Source organism: Castanea sativa, chromosome 9 (assembly GCF_040712315.1).
Source record: "Castanea sativa cultivar Marrone di Chiusa Pesio chromosome 9, ASM4071231v1".
Taxonomy (NCBI): domain Eukaryota; kingdom Viridiplantae; phylum Streptophyta; class Magnoliopsida; order Fagales; family Fagaceae; genus Castanea; species Castanea sativa.
The window spans coordinates 42,364,163-42,380,784 of record NC_134021.1 but is presented as its reverse complement, the minus strand read 5'-3'; the positions used below and the strand labels follow the sequence as shown (position 1 = coordinate 42,380,784).

The 16,622-nt window shown below is 35.6% G+C and overlaps 2 protein-coding genes across 6 annotated transcripts; one reads left to right on the top strand and one right to left on the bottom strand.

The window, feature by feature from the left end:
• The first annotated feature begins 410 nt into the window (after positions 1 to 410).
• On the top strand, positions 411 to 9,827 carry LOC142610763 (uncharacterized). 5 transcript variants are annotated; one of them, XM_075782689.1, is made up of 5 exons: positions 415 to 764; positions 5,452 to 5,587; positions 5,755 to 5,821; positions 7,467 to 7,599; positions 9,189 to 9,827. In XM_075782689.1, exons 4-5 carry the CDS (start codon positions 7,569 to 7,571, stop codon positions 9,605 to 9,607), a joined length of 450 nt encoding a protein of 149 aa, XP_075638804.1. In that variant the 5' UTR covers positions 415 to 764; positions 5,452 to 5,587; positions 5,755 to 5,821; positions 7,467 to 7,568; the 3' UTR covers positions 9,608 to 9,827. The 5 variants fall into 5 exon arrangements, with proteins under 5 accessions (XP_075638806.1, XP_075638804.1, XP_075638805.1 ...); XM_075782688.1 differs by lacking the exons at positions 5,452 to 5,587; positions 5,755 to 5,821 and having other exon boundaries at positions 416 to 625; positions 728 to 764; XM_075782691.1 differs by lacking the exons at positions 5,452 to 5,587; positions 5,755 to 5,821 and having other exon boundaries at positions 411 to 764; positions 9,213 to 9,827.
• A 23-nt stretch (positions 9,828 to 9,850) lies between these two features.
• Positions 9,851 to 13,634, bottom strand: LOC142610762 (cytokinin dehydrogenase 1-like). Its single transcript, XM_075782686.1, has 5 exons — positions 11,769 to 13,634; positions 11,170 to 11,297; positions 10,766 to 11,026; positions 10,416 to 10,678; positions 9,851 to 10,329 (listed from the first exon to the last, which is right to left on the bottom strand). The coding sequence occupies exons 1-5, from the start codon at positions 12,433 to 12,435 to the stop codon at positions 10,008 to 10,010; spliced, it is 1,641 nt and encodes a 546-aa protein (XP_075638801.1). The 5' UTR covers positions 12,436 to 13,634; the 3' UTR covers positions 9,851 to 10,007.
• Positions 13,635 to 16,622: the final 2,988 nt, after the last annotated feature.

Genomic DNA, 16,622 nt, shown 5'->3' with positions numbered 1-16,622 from the left:
AGAGAGAAATTACCAAAAAATAAACAGAAGGCGCGGTGTAGTTGGAGAGATATAATTAAAAAAAGTGAGGAAATTATTATTTAATTAATAGAGGTGGTAGGATAGATGAACTAGTGTGGGTGATTTGTAAAAATAAATGTGTAAAATTTTAAAAGGAAATTTTTTATATAAAATAGATGAAATTTTTTCACGAGCTGATATGGTTGCCCTAACACTAAAAAATTGAAAAAGTAAAAAAAAGAAAAAAAAAATCCTCGAAGGTTGCAAAGAAAGCAAAAAGAGGTTTATAAGAGGGGAATTTCCAAAAGTGTCCCCAAATCTGGCCACGTATCAGGCTATTGTTCACATCCAATAATTGCCCACCAGCGTTCCACAGACGCAAGTCACTTCAAAACAACGGTGTCCTACAAATGTCTCGCTGCCACTTCTGACACGTTTGAAAACAACCGTGTCCTACAAGTGTCTCGCTACCTCTTCTGACACGTTTGCAAGCCGAGTCCACTCGTAGTCACACCCATACTCAAGCAAAGTACCACTAAAGCCCTGTCAATTTCTGTAAAGGTCGCAAAGTGAAACAGCGCCAAACACTGACTGCTCTTTCACTCTCTGAAGCTTAAACAACAAGGTCCATGTTTATGTTTTGTTGTTGTTGATTTTGTAAAAATGAAAACAACATTTACCTTTTGATAGAACTGAGGTTTTTTTCTTTATTCTTGGTATATTCCAGAGTAAACCTTACTGCCTTTCCCTTCTGTCTCATTAAGGTACCACTCTACTATGACCCTGTTAAATAGTTTCTTTCTAATATCTGTTGGGTGTGTGTGTGTGTGTGTGTGTTGGTTGCTGCATTTGGATGATTCAAAAAGTTATGTAAAACATGGTTTTATGCATTAATTTTGTGATGTTTCTATGGTGGATTTTTCACGTTTTAGGTTTTGGAATCTGGGTTTTTGAGTAGTCAATGGGTGCTTTTGTTTTGTGTATGTTTGTGTGTTTTGTGTGTTATATGCGCTGCAATTTTTGGTATTGTTCAGTTTTGTGAGATGGGTGTTAAATGGTGTTAATGTTATAGCAGTCTTAACACTCATTATAAACTTGAATGCCATTTGATATTCTATAGGAATTGAACTACCCTATTAACCAAAAAACGGAAAGAAAAATAAAGAGGTAAGCTGAGGGGTATTGAAATTTTTGTTCTTCAATGGTAGTCAGGGATTTAGGGCGCTGGGGTCAAGCCCAAGAGAAGAATATATTGTTGCTTTCCAATCTCTGTCTTGTTGTCCTTGATAAATGTATTTTAATGAGGTGGAATCTCGTCAAGGTAGGGCGTTTAGACCCACTCCTAGGGAGTACACCACGTATATACTTGTGGGTGCAGTGCACCATGGTACAGCCACTTGTAATAGACATGCACATTTAACGAGCTTGTCTCCGAAGTCTTCATGCCAATCATGTTTCTTAACGAGACTTGACATTAAGACTGTGGGACACGCTAAAGGAAGAAGAAAAATTGGCTGAAGAAAACACAAGGGCACTCGGCCAAGTGAAGAGAAGATTTGGGGGCTGTTTGGTTGTGTAACTAGAACAATAGTTTTCAGTGTTTAAATAATATTATATGTATTTTTATATATTTTTTCACTCATATATATTTTCAAAAATATAAATAACATTACTAGAACAACATTATCAAACACCCCTTGAACTCATCCTTTTTGTTTAATATCATGTACAAAAGTCAAAACTTGTGTGCTTGCATTTATTGTAACTTGATGTGAAGCATGTGGAAGGAAGAAAAGAAGAAAAAGGTGAAGAAATAAAATGAAAGGCTATTTGGTCGTTTGGGGTACAAGAGAAGAGTGAAGAGAAGTTTCAGTCAGTGAGATTGAGGATAGTGCAGTCTTAGAGAATTGTGAGAGTGAGAGCAAGCAAAAGAGAAGAGAAAAATATAGAGAGCAAGAGAAAAAATAGAGTTTTTTTTTTTGCTCAAGTTGTATTTCTAAGTGTTGTAATTTTTATTTAATATAGTAAAATTATTCGGAGTTTGTCCTGTAGTTTTTCCCTTCAGGGAGAAAGGGTTTCCATGTAAATCTTTGTGTTCTTGTGTGGTTGTGCTTCCGTTGTGCTTGCTAAAATTTATTCCCACTTATATAGAATTTTTTCCTAGCAAGTGGTATTAGAGCGTAGGTTCGATTGGGAGGAATGACCGGAAAAGAAGGAAATACGTCAAGAATCGAGAAGTTTGATGGCACAGACTTTGGCTATTAGAAGATGCAGACCGAAGATTATCTGCATGGGAAGAAATTCATCTTCCTCTTTTAGGAAAGAAACTAGATAGTATGGAAGAAGAAGAATGGAGTCTTCTTAATAGATAGGTGTTAGGAGTTATACGATTAACTCTAACAAGATCAGTTGTACACAACGTTGTGAAGGAAAAGACCATAGTGGATCTGATGAAGGCTTTGTCTAGCATGTATGAAAAGCCTTCGGCTAACAATGAGGTGCATCTGATGAATAAGTTGTTTAATTTGAAGATGGTGGAAGGTACTCTTGTGGCTCAGCATCTGAATCAGTTTAATACCATCACAAATCAATTGTCTTCTGTGGAGATTGATTTTGATGATGAGATTCGTGCATTAATTGTTTTGGCTTCTTTGTCAAATAGTTAGGAGGCCATGAGAATGGCAGCGAGCAATTTTGCAGGAAAAAGCAAACTCAAATATGATGATATTCGAGATTTGATTCTAAGTGAGGAGGTTTGCTGAAGAGATGCTGGTACAAACAATGCACAAGATCAAGCTCTTGTTATGGAGAATAGGGGCAGAAATAGAAGTAGAGGGCTTGATAATCGCATCAAATCCAATGACAGGTCACAGCCAAAAGGTAGATCTTAGTTTAAAGGGATGAGAGAATGCTTCCATTACGAGAAAAATGGTCACATAAAAAGAAACTGTTGGCATTGGAATAAAGATCAAATTGAAGAGAAAGATGAAAAGAATGATAATGAGAAGAATACTGCAGCAGTTGTGTTTCATTAGAATGTTCTGATGCTCTCTCTTGAAGAGCAAAAGTGTGAGCATGTTGCTAAGAACGATGTTGAGTGGGTTGTTGATTCAGCAGCCTCCCACCATGTTATCCCCATAAAAGGGTTGTTCACCACATACAAAGTAGATGACTTTGGTGTTGTAAAGATGAGTAACTTCAGTTATTTAAAAATTGTGGGAATTGGTAATATATGTATTAAGACCAATGTTGGTTGTACAATGATATTGAAGGATGTGCGGTATGTTCCAGATTTATGGATGAATGTGTTGTCTACATTGGCAATGGGTCTAGCTAGTTATTGTAACCATCTTGGCAATGGAAGATGGAAACTTTCTAAAGGATCATTGGTTGTTGCTAGAGGGCGTGCTTGTTGTGGTATGTATAGGACTCATGTAAGGGCTTGTAAGAAGAAGTTCAATGCAGTCAAAGTTTTTGAGAAAACTCCATAGATGGGAGTTGATATTAATGGTGTTGCAGCCAAGAGAGTAAGATTCTCTCTACCTGATAGTGATTTAAATGAGGAAGTGATATTTGATGAAAAATATCATGATGCTAGGAAGAATGACGAAGTGAAAGATCATGAAGGTCTTGAGCAGGGGGAGCAATATCCTCCACTAGAAATTATTGAACCTCTTGAAAGGAGGCGTACTGAAGAACATCAAGCAATTAGCTTCGAGAATATCTGGGCTTTTGACGGGGGGAGCCAAGAAATTGGATTAAGGATATCCAAAGTGAAATAAATTCTTTGAGAACAAAATGTATTAATTTTGATGAAAATTTGTCAGTGTTAGTGAAGATAATGAAGAAGGTTGAGTCTGGTATTGGCTTGGCCGGAATGAATTCTAACTGAAGAGTTGGATAAAAAATCTCCTCCGTAGTGGGCTGGAAGGGGAGATTGTTGGGTGCACTGCACCATGGTCCAACCCACTTGTAATAGACATGCTCATTTAATGAGCTTGTCCAAATTCTTCTTGCCAACCATGTCTCTTAATGAGACTTGACATTAAGAGTGTGATACATGTTGAAGGAAGAAGAAAAATTGGCTAAAGAAAACACAAGGACATTCGGCCAAGTGAAGAGAAGATTTGAATTCATCCTTTTTGTCTAATATCATGTGCTAAAGTCAAGACTTGTGTGTTTGCATTTATCGTGACTTGATGTGAAGCATGTGGAAGGAAGAAAAGAAGAAAAAGGTGAAGAAATCAAGGGAAAGGCCATTCGGCTATTTGGGGTAGAAGAGAAGAGTGAAGAGAAGTCCCAATGATTGAGATTGAGGACAACGCAGTCTTGGAGAATTGCGTGAGTGAGAGCAGGCAAAAGAGAAGAGAAAAATATAGAGAGCAAAAGAAAATTGTGAGAGACACACAGTGAGGAAGAGAGCAATGAGTGAAAAGAAAAAGAGAGTTTTTTTTCTTTGCTCAAGTTGTATCTCTAAGTGTTGCAATCTCTATTTAATATAGTGAAATTATTCGGAATTTGTCTCGTGGTTTGTCCCTTCAAGGAGAAAGGATTTTCACTTAAATCTTTGTGTTCTTGTGTGGTAATGCTTTTGCTGTGCTTGCTGAAATTTATTCACAGTTATATAGAATTTTTCCCAACATATATGACCCCATCCACCAGAACCGTGTTATTAGGTAGTCCAAGGGAACTCTTAGCGAGGAGAACCCATGATGTCTGGATCTACAATTCATCCCAAGCCTCCAACCATTAGGGTGCACCCTGACGAGTGTCATCCTTGTTATCTTTGTCACTTACTGTGTTATTTGTTTTCTTGAGCTTGGCCCTCATACATGGTTTGAGAAATTCATTTTGGCCATTTGATTTAATAGGTTTTCTGATTGAGAGCTCATTCTATGTTCTTCTGCTATTCAGCTTGCAATCGTGTTGTCCAACAAACGTATTAGAAATAGTTGTTTGAGGGTTGGGACGGACTTTAGGCTAAGCAAATTGCTTTTGCTTGAAGGACTATTGGATTTAAGAGATGTGAATCTGCTTTTTTCAACGGATTTCTTGAGTGTTCTATACTAAATTGATTTAGAGATGAGATGGTAGTTACTTCATATATACTACATTCAATTAACATTCACTTACATGAGATAACCAGTGAGCATGAGCTCTAGTTCAAAATGGGATATCCTTCCCTTGCAAAGGGTAGGTGGAGGGTGAGGTTACGGGTTCAAGATCCACGGCTTATGTGTTTTACTAATAAATAAAAAAAGTTTACTTAAACGACATCTTAGTTTCATTTGAGAGGTTGTCCAGGAACTTTTTCCATTTCCATTGTTCTATGGGTAGACTGAAGTTGGATATTGAAGTTGAACTTAAATGTTATTAAATTGTAACACTGGTGTGCAACAGAAGTGACTTTGAAAGTGTCATAAAGAATATTTACATGTGATAAGTTATCAGGAATTTGAAGAAGCTTCTTTTAAAGACTTCTCCAACTTCCCCTGGCATTGGATTGCCTTTTAAAAACTTCTTTATGACTAACAATGGGAATTTAGAATGGCTTGGTGAAGCATCATGTTTGCCCATTAGCTCACAGGTCCTCAGTTTTAATTGGAAGCCCTTCTTCTCATGATTTTTCTCTTTCCATTGATGAAGCTCCTAATTTGTCTGCTCAGCATCTCTGTCCTGACCTTGTGTAATAATTTTCATTATGTCCACTTGGTTTCCTTCTTTTGTTGTTGCATGTTCAACATTTTAAAATAGGCGTCATTCTCTGATGGTTGCTACAAGGATATGCCAGCATTTGATGGATAATGATATTAAAAGTCAGGTAACATTGAACTTATTTGCCCCTAAGTAATGTACCTGATGACTGATGTTTCAGAATGTAGATGTTGCCCTAATGGTAGTCGAACAGCTGAATGGTTTCCTTGCAGCTGAGGACTACTGTTTGGACATTTAGATATACTGTTAGGACATTTAGATATAATTTTATTAGAGCTTTTCGTATGTGGTTTTTCTAAGCTCACTGCAAATTCCTTCAGTTGTTAATTCTAAATGTTCGACATTACTATCTGGGATGAAGGTGCCAGCTACCTTGCTGTTCAATCTCTAGGTAGTTGTACTAGAGACCTAGGGTTGCATCCTGCCTTCTCTTTCTCTATTCATTAATTCAATGCTAGAAAATTTTGAGCTGGATCATATAGGGTCAAGAGATCTTCAATCTAGAATTATATGTTTTATATTGCAATCCTTCTTACTGAAAAATTGCTATTATAATTTATGTATTCTATTCCTGGTTAACCTGTCCTGCTAAACACAAATATTTCTTTTCAAGAGATCTTCAATCTAGCTCAGAGATTTGCCTTGTACTATGGGATAATGGAACACACTAGTTTTATCATCAGATTTTGTGTACAAGTCCAGTATGCTGAGCTATTGGTTGTACTTACCATGAAATGATTCAAGCACAATTCTTCCCATGGAATGGGAATTTCTGTGTATATGCCCTCAAAATTTTTTTGCTCCCAAAATCGAAAATACTTTATATAAGTAGCAAGTGAGCTTAATTGGTTCTCATTTGGACGTACTCTTTACTCCCCTGATTCTTCCTTTCGAACCAATTTTATTTTCATATTTCTTGTTCATATCACAACTGGAAAATGATGCAATGTCAAAAGTAGGAAAAAACGAATCTGTGATGCACACATAAACATGGTCATAAAGTGATTTTCTGATGAGAAATCCTCAGAACAAGCACCCTACTCAACATGAGGAGTGAGCACTGACAATATTGAAGCAAAATAATCTATAAGAAATATTTTGGATGATGCTTTGCTGTGTATATATATCCCTCTTAATGGGTAATCATTGACTCCAGATAGGGGGCTTATTTTTTCTCTTCAATTCTCATTCAGTATTTCTCATTAATTTACCAAAATGAAACCATGCTTGGGATAGCTATAGAGGGCAAATTCAAGCCGGTCATAGGTACCATGCATCACTTCAAGCATCTTCTGACGTATAAAATTGATGAGGGAAGTCATTCAGACTACTGTATCCTGAAACTTCTTGTTAGTTTCATTTGAGGAGTAATTGCGTGCTTTAGCTCTCTGACTCCCCCTAGATATTGCCTTAAATCAGAGAAAATAAACTTCCCAAATCTTGATAACCTTCCTTGAGTTAAGAAAATAAAATAATGAAGAAAAACAGGATGCATGTTTATGCTAAAATATTTTCCATGATTGATTCTTTGAAAATTATGAAGCAATGCTTTTCTTCTGTAGTCATGTGTGATTAGATGTGACAGCAATGTCTTCTTTTATCCATTGTGAAATTGAATTATGAGGATTTTTTTTTTAATTTTTATTTTTACAGTCGTGCCTCTAGTTGAGGTTGTACTTGTAGAACTGGATAATTATTTTGTTATAAAATATATTGTATATAGAATCTTACAACAGATTCTTCCTCATTAGGTTTCTTCAAAAGGGTTTTGTGGTGGATCATATTGCAAAGGAAAATAGAAGAATCTTCCAGGATCCACCCTGCTGCTCTGCTTGTGCAAGTTTTAAGTTTTCATGGAGTACAAATCCGATGAAACTTCTTATGGTAGTAGCTTACAAGTCATTTTTTTTTTAAATTCAGTTAAAATCCTTCTGGCCATGGCTGGATCTGGTTTTGTTTTGTTTTCTGCATTTTGTTTTATTTTCTTGAATAGTCTATTTTAGAATCGACATTTTAAGTGAGTGCTCGTGTAAAATAAGGATTACAATTGGAAAATAGGGATTGAATCTGTCAATAGATTTATGATTAGATCATTCGTTGCATTAGTAAAAGAAGGTTTGCTTAGCATGTCCATGCCCACTAATCTTTGTCTTCTAGGATTTGATGATGTATTCCCTTCACAGGGCAGCTTTATGCCTTGAATCTTGCACTTGGGTTTCATAGGTGCTTAAGCTAAAAGTGACCTTTCAAAGTCTCAATTTTAGTTTTTCCTTCTTGATTGTCATTTTAGTTGGACTAAAGCCATATGAAAGGATTCAATGTATGTGATAGGAGTCTGACAAAACCTTTTATGTGGTGACATATTCACCAACAGCATGCTCAATGGTCACAAAAAAGAGAGACAGGAACTCATTAAGGGGCCTAAATGTTTTGAATAAAGACAACCATGTAAGTGAAGTGGATCTTTGTTTTATTTAATTCAAAAGATTGACCAAAAATTTATATCCCTTTAGTGATGGTGCTTGAATATCTTTTCTATAATTGAAGTCAATTAATTAATTACAGCTGCCATATTTAGTGAACATGAGGCAAAATGTGAAATCATAATGAAGTTGGTTCTATCTTCCCCCACCCCCCACCCCCCCTCTTTTTGGAAGACCTATGTGGACTTAAATTTCAAGTAAAGATCCTCTATATTTAATAAAAAACCGTGGTTTAGACATTATTTGGAGGCCACTTTAAGTTAAAAAGGAGATTTTGAAAGTTAAAGACAGGCTATAAAGACCAACAATATGAAAGTCATGATAAATCAAAAGATATGGAAATCACGATGCTAAAATATTTTTGCAAAGCAGAGAATAGAACAGAAATAGACCATTTGAAAAAAAAATGTAATATTGCCTGAGTATGCATTAAGCAAATGAAAGAGAGAAATCATTTTCTTTTGTTGTCTTTTGTTTTTTTTGAATTTGTTGCATACATATAAAATTATTGTGGGAATTGGGACGAATTCTAACATAGTGATCATGAGAAATTTTGACTACGAGAAAGGTTAGGAAATTTACAAATTTTGATTAGAGTGTTAGAACACATCAATTGAAAGGGGAAACAACGACAAAATTTTAGGATTCCTAGGATTGCACATTGAGTGGACATGAGCCATTTACCACTTATTTTTCTCTACCAGAACTTTTTTCCTTGAAGAAGTTGAGTGCACTGTACATTCAAGTTTATGAAATTTTTTTTAATCTAACAAGCTACCATCACTTATACTGGTAATACTTCTATAGAATTATGACATAGCAATCCCAAAATTATAGACAACTAAGGTTTACCGTGGAGCTGAATTTAAAACCTCATTTCTGATTATGTCTGTATAGTCGAAATAAAAGCATGTAAGGTTCCATGTCATTTCTTTGTTAATTAAGTTACTTTCAAGCATATGATGGTGTCTTCTTTTTGGCAAATTGAAGGTGGCTGTTCTTTGAATGCACCAGATAAGATTGAAAATGCAATAAGGAATGAAGTATCTGAATTAAATTGGCGTGAGATGGATGGAAAAGATGTTCAAAATCCAGTTTTAAGTCCTTCAGGAGATCTTGTACAAGTTAACTTGGCTGATGGGAAAGTTGTAGAAAATGTTGTGAGCGATGCACCTCTAGAGGAGATGGAGATTTCTGGGGAAGTTAACATGGAGGCCTACATTACAACTGATGATGTTATGCGGGCTGGAGGCTTTGGTGCTAGAGATGATATAGGTTGCTTTCTTCCTGTTGCTAGTGATTTTACCGACTTTGAAGCTACTATCCGTGATGCCCGAGACTATGAAGAACCACAGGGGGAGATATGCAGATCAGGTCTTGGATGGACAGAAGGTACGAAGGCAGAGTAGCTTTGTTGTTACCACTATGTTCAAGTTGTTGCATTTGACTTATATCATACTCTCTGCTTGTAGGATTATGAGTTATGCTCACATTTTAGTGTATGATCTGGGTTTATTTTATAGAGCAATTTCATCTTTCTGTTAGCAGACACTGTGAATATGCTAAAGTCTTCCTTTGAGGGGGCTGATGATTTAGTTCTATTTCGTAGTGCATTTTTATCTTTGCATATTTAAAATTTTCTACCATAGTCGTCAACAAAGATTTCAAATGGCTACAGCAGTACAGCCTTCTTATTATGCTTACAATTGTTATAGAGAGCCGAAAACGTATACCATAAACTGTTACAATTTACAATTTTGAGGCCCTTTCTATACTTTGTGGCTCATTTGTGAGGCCAACATCGATACATCATGAGGTGCGAGTTGCCTTTCGGAAAATTTTCTGTCCAGGAGCAAGTATTGCCAAAGGGTCATAGGCTAACTTTCTTTGTGCAAATACTTTCCAACGAGGGCCGAAGTGGGCTTGCCACTCTTCCTGCGTATTGTAGTGGGGCAGATATTGTTTTATTCCAAGTTCGGCTGTAGCACAGAAGTCTAGAATCCTTTTGTTTTGTGTTAAAATGTGTGCTAAGCCATCTGTTCCTGTGGAAGATGGCATTGCAGAGGTCAAGAATGCCACTAGGTAGAAAACATCTTCATCTGGGGTAACTAAAGATGTTTTATTGTTCCACCTACAACACAGAAATGGTAGAAATTAAGGTTGAGGTTGTGTAATCCGAGACTTTTCTAGAATTGACTAGAGTTGTCATATACTTACTTGGATTGGTTGACTGGATAGATGAGTATGGGACCATTGCTTGTGTCTGTAAGAATATTGCCAAAGATCTCCTCAGCAAAGTCAGAAATTCTGCTCTTAGGTACGAAAAAATTCAGCCATGGGTGAGGAATTTCATATAAGCCTTTTGCTTGTAGCTTTTTCTCAGACACATGCACTCTATCCAGAAATTCCACATACGGAACTTCTGACAGGAAGAGCGTGGATGGAATATAACTCAACTTTGACAACAAGTTCTCCATACTCTGCATTTGAGTACAGAGTTTTAATAATTTATTTTTGGTTAAGTGCACATTGTGTACATATTTATTGAAGGTAAGGAAGTCTCTTACCTGATTTACAGTTTTAGTATCATCTGGGTTGAAGTGTTTAACCACTTCAAGACAGTATAGGGTTCTTCCATCTGAACTGAATTGATTGGCTTGAACTGGATCCTTAGGCCTAAAAGAAGATCTCCAGTTATTAAGAAGGCCAGTTCTGTTTATTATTATGAATCCTTCAATGTAGTCGAAGGAGTTCTCAGATGATATTAATTGCTCTTGATCTTTGGTAAATATGGAGAACTCTGAGTAGAGCACTCTAATCCATTTCACCTGTCCAAAGTAAATGATTTTGTTATAAGGAGAGGTGCTTTTAATGCATCCTGGGAGCTTCTTGTACCTCATAGAGAATAAGAAGAAGTATGCATATATCGTGTGCATAAGATAATTGTTATAGAGACTTGATGTATTCTCACCATCTTTGGTGCTGGTCCAAGAGAAATTCTAGCTCGGGTGATGATGCCAAACTGTCCAAGCCCACCAAGAACACCATAGAAGAGGTCAGTATTTTTCTTCTCAGAACAGGTTACCACTTCTCCCTTTCCTGCACTCAAAATCTTAGACTTTGTTAGTTGTGCCCTTCATGGTTTTAGCAGTCAAGTTATAGTTGTGTATTGCATCTTTGCTAAAGCGCATATTTCTGTATGCAGTGGTTCACTATCAAAAGCATCTCACTATTTGTGCATCTTGGGGTGGGGGGTTATATTTGCCATTTCATTAAGAATAAAAAAAATACTGAACTCACTATAATACCCTTGCTCTTAGTGAAATGACAGTGTTACGTTCCTACAGTGAGAAAAATTATCTTATGAGATCGGCTTATACAGTGTCCCCATAATCATATGGGTCCCACAGGTGTGTAGGCCCTACCACATGTGAAGGGCACTGTATAAGTCCGTCAACCAAGATACTTTCTCTTACAATTATCTGTTTCTCTTACAATTATCTGTTAGTGAGCCAACTTTTAGCTTAAACATGTGCTTGGGAGGGGATAAGTGGTTTAGATTGGAAATACCTGTGACAACCTCAAGCTGGTAAACGTTGCTGATCTGTGGTCCATGCTGGAATGCCTGCCCACTTATTCCAGCATTTGATAGGGTACCCCCAACAGTAAGATGAAGGTAATCTGTCCAAGATTTAGGAGCCAGCCCATGTTTAAGAGTCTCATGCAGAATATTTATCCACAACTCACCACCTGAAACATCCACATAAGGCGTCTTTCCGGTGTGAACTTGCATTTCTAGTTTCTGAAGTGATTCCATGTTGATAACTACACCTTGGTGGGCTTGAGCTTGGCCTTGGGTGGAATGACCATGGCCTCTAGCAGCAACTGTTAGCTCTGAAGCAGAACCCATCTCGTAAATATGCCTTATTGTGTTGGAAATATCTTGCACTGATTTTGGATGTAGGACTGCTGATGGGAGGAAGTGATACATGTTGCCAAAGTCCTTGGCTGCATGGTGATTGTTCTCAAAGCTAAAGTATCCATCTAGACTAAGTGTTTCCAATGATGAAACAATATTGGTGGAATTTAAACTTGGTGGACGTTGAACCTTTAGGGTGGCAAGAGATTGGTTTGGACGAAGATTGGTTATATTGGGTACACTGGTTAAGAAAAAAATGATGAAAACTTTGAGGTATATAATGTTGTGCTTGAGGAAGATCAAAGGTGGCGACCCCATTTTTGTAGTTTGAGAGGGAGAGTAAGGGGAGAGAGAGAGAGAGAGCTTCTCTTTTGCTGTCTTTTGTTAGGCAAAGCAAGAGGAGGGGTGTGAAAGAGCCCAAGGAAGAGGAGAGAATTTAAAGGGGAGGATTTGGGCGGCATAGTCAAACGTGTATGGTGTGTAGTGTTTGTGTGTGTGTGAGCGTGGGGGCGTGTGTGGGATTTTCTTTCTGGCTCACCTTTTTGTGTTCCAAAGTTGATCAAATAAAAGTCACAAGAAAGTGAAAGATTTTACATATCTTGGGGTACTTTCTCCACAGTTACAACAACCACATTTTTATGGAGCTATGTTATTGCCATTTCAAGCTATTGTAGGACCAAAGGACTGTCTTTCTTTCTCATGAAGATGACTGTATATATCGTATGAATGCACTCTTGTCAGAGTTTCTACAATAGGTTCTTTTTTTTTTATCACAGAGTGAACACCGGGCTGGCCCCTACTAAGTTTCTTTGCTGTTAGAGCTGAGTGGGAGGGGAGTCAGATAATCGGGCCCCCACAACAATGGGGTTCTTGGGAAGGGTATGTTTTGTGGTTTAGGTTTCTCTCTTGGAGCTACACTTCAATAATTTCAAGTGAACACTCAAAGCTTATTATGTTGTAATTAAGCATAATAAATAAGAAGAAAAGACTTACTATTTGAAGGCAGTTTCTTGGTTGATCAAGTAGATTAATCATGAATGCAACCCTTTAATAATGTCAAATTCTTTGGTCACTTGGCAAAATAAGAAGTCAAACTTCTAACAGCAATACCATAAACTAATATATATATATATTTATATGGGATAGAGATTTGAAACCTCGGACGTTCACCACCAATTGATTATTACTCTTTATCATCTAGTTAAGACGCCAATGAACTCATTTTTTGGTGTAAGCTGAATTCAAACCGAAGTTCTTTATTTGATAATAAGAAACACTATTAGTTGAGCTAACTGAAACCTAATTGATTTCTGGGAAATAGAGATGTAAATTAACAAAAACACACACACAACAAACTTTCAAACTTTAAATTGATGCTTGCTTTTTTTTTTTTTTTTTTGCTGAATGAAAAATGGGTAAAAGGGGCGACCAACATGGCAATCCTATCTAAGAAATATAGATGTAAATTAAAGAACACACACAACAACTTTTCAACTTTTTTCGTAACTTGTTGAAGTCACATGATATACTTAGTAAAACATTACATTCATTGGATCATTACTTACATCATTTTTATTGTAAATTAATAACTTGTCATCTCAATGGTTATAAAATTCATTAGCTTAACTGTAATTGAAAAAAAAAGGATGAAATTATATGACAGTTGATTTTTTTGTTTTGTTTTGTATTGTTTGTGTTATAAATGGGACAAATTATTTTATCATCTTAATGTTGACATGACAAGGTTTGAAAGATAAGCAATTGAACAATGAATATGGAAGTTTGTGGGTCCTTAAGCACGTGATCTTATCACGTGTGTTTTCCCCGGGTGGTGAGGGGAACCATGGCCTTGTCTCTAGTACAACCTGCAATATCATGTATCTTTTATGAATTCAAGCTTCATGTACATTCTCGATAAGACCTATTTAGTCATGTTTTGTACTAAAAATAAATTCCATGTCTGAAACTTGTTTGGTTGGATTTCAACCTCAGAAAGCAATAAAATTTTCCATGTCTGATTTGGTGAGCTTTAACATTGTTTATAGAGATCAATCTGGTCGTTTAAATTGAAACTTTGATTAGGGTCTTTTTTCTTTTTTTTTTCTTTTTAAGTGGGGGCCTGGAATTGTTGAAGAAGTGTGTGAAGTGGAAATAGGTAATGTCAGATTGAATGGGGAAATCACTATAAAGGTGTAGAGTAGGGACTAAAAAGATTGGCCTTGGAGTCCCAGCAGTGGGACATCCCTTTGATACTTTCATCTCATGCACTGCTTTTTTGTGCCCAACAAAAAAAATTATCATCCCATTTGCTTTTCTTGTGAAGGAAAACAATTAACACCCATTTCAATTCACAAGTCCCAACCCATTTGTAAAATCCTTTGTTACACAAAATAATCAGGGCAAATTTTTATTATAAAACTATAATTTAGGGGAGTTTCAATTCACAAGTCCCAACCTATTCTTTGTAAAATTCTTTGTTACACAAACTAAGGAGGGAAAATTTTTATTACTAAACTATAGAGTTTCGATCTATGGCGTCCGCTTCTGATGATAGCTCTTTATCATCAGACCAAGACACCAATCATTTTTTGGTATAAGCAGAGATTGAATCTCAGATCTCTTATACAACCATCAGAGACTTTACTAGTTGAACTAATTGGAATCCACAAGATAATAGTTTTTAAAAAGTAACAAATTGAATTTTATAGATTTAAAAGCAAAAAATTAAACCTTGAGCTTACAAAAAGTAACAAATAAAACCCTCAATTTTAATGGACTAAAGTTTAAAATTTTGCTTTTTAATTTGTTATTTTTTAAAATTTTATTATTAAAAGTACAGGGCTGAATTTGTTAAGCTCTTAAATTAAATTAAATTATAAGAATAGAAGTTTCTACGGTAATAATAATAAAGACATTAATCATGATCTATGTTTGAGTATTATATCCAATTTGTATACATGATTATCGAAAAAAGAAAAAGAAAAAAAGAATGTTGTATTCTTGCTATTCATTCATTTCAGTGTTATTCTCTCTATTATTTATATGTTTGTCTTGATAAGTGCATTGGGACATTGTGCCAATTATATACTCGAGAGGTCCGTACAAAAGGCATGTGTCATTGGGACCAGATTCTCCACACAATTAAAAAAAAAAAGGTTTCATTGGGACCACGTGGACATGGTTCTTGTAGTTGTTTATAATGGTGGATCCAGATCCCACATTAATTGGTTTATAACCCAAAAAAATAAAGGTAACAGAAAGAAAAAACTTCTAGAAATAATTTTTTAACTTGGATTCTGATAGAGGTATATACTGCTTAAGTATTAATATTGATGGGTGCGTGTGTTTCCTGAGTTATTTCCTGCCTTATAACTCGCTATGCGCAGCTAATTGCTAGCATGCAGTTAGTTGTGGTGTGTGAATTTAAAGTTTATAAAAAAAACAAAGGATAAATATTGAACCTTTCTTAAAAAGATAAGTCTTAAAATAAACCTTCATCTTCATTTCTTACTCAACTTAGGGTAGGTGAGCTTATATTTATTGGCTTATTTTTTAAAAAAATAAATTATACTTAAAAAAAAAGTTTTAAAAAACATTATATAAATAAAGTTATATAAACAACAATAAACTCACAAAACAACAATTTACATATGACAATGTTTGAGAAGGGAAAAAAAGTTTCTCTCTTGTTTTTGTTGCTTATATAAATAAATTTAGGAGTAAGATTGCTTAACAATCATTGTTCTTAGATCCCAGAAAATGAGAGCTTTTTACACTAAATATATCTTTTATGATTTTATAAAATAAAAAAAAGAAGGATATACCTCTTTTACCTTTTATTATACCATTTCTCTCATTGGAAAAAGAGACCAGATAATAGACATACCAAATAAAGAGAGACAAGAAAATAGACTTGTTAAAGCTCATGCATGAACATAATGTTGTCCTAGCGTGAATAATGCACCAGTCAAGAGTAAAAGACTCAAAGATGTCCTCTTAGCTCAACAAAAGTCTGAAATTCAGTCCATGGATGAATTTTCTTGTCCCTGGTGTGAAACCTTATCTCATTGCTTGCATTTGCCACCACTTAATACTTTAATTAAGGTTAAAAGTCTTATTAGTAATATTTAGAAGAAAATGAAAAAGAAAAGGCACCATTTTTTGTGTAATCTTAGCTTTCAATTTTGTAATCATGAATTGTTTTCTCATGTTCTCCTAGAAGAGAACAAATTGAGTTTTAAAAGCCAAAAGGCTAGTCTATAAATTAGTCTTTGTTGCTTTTGGGTCCTAGATCCCAGCACTGAGACAGGTTAAGATAATCGCCTTTTATATTTTATTATAGATTTGTCTTTTGAGCCAAAAACAAATGAAACAACTTACTTTTGTTGAAATTATTACCCAGTTTGCTTTTGTTGTTAAGTACTTGATGAGCATTTTATCTGGATTAAAGCAGCATTATGTAAACTTAACTTTGTGCCTTTTTCAACTTTTACTGCTTCTTCCTT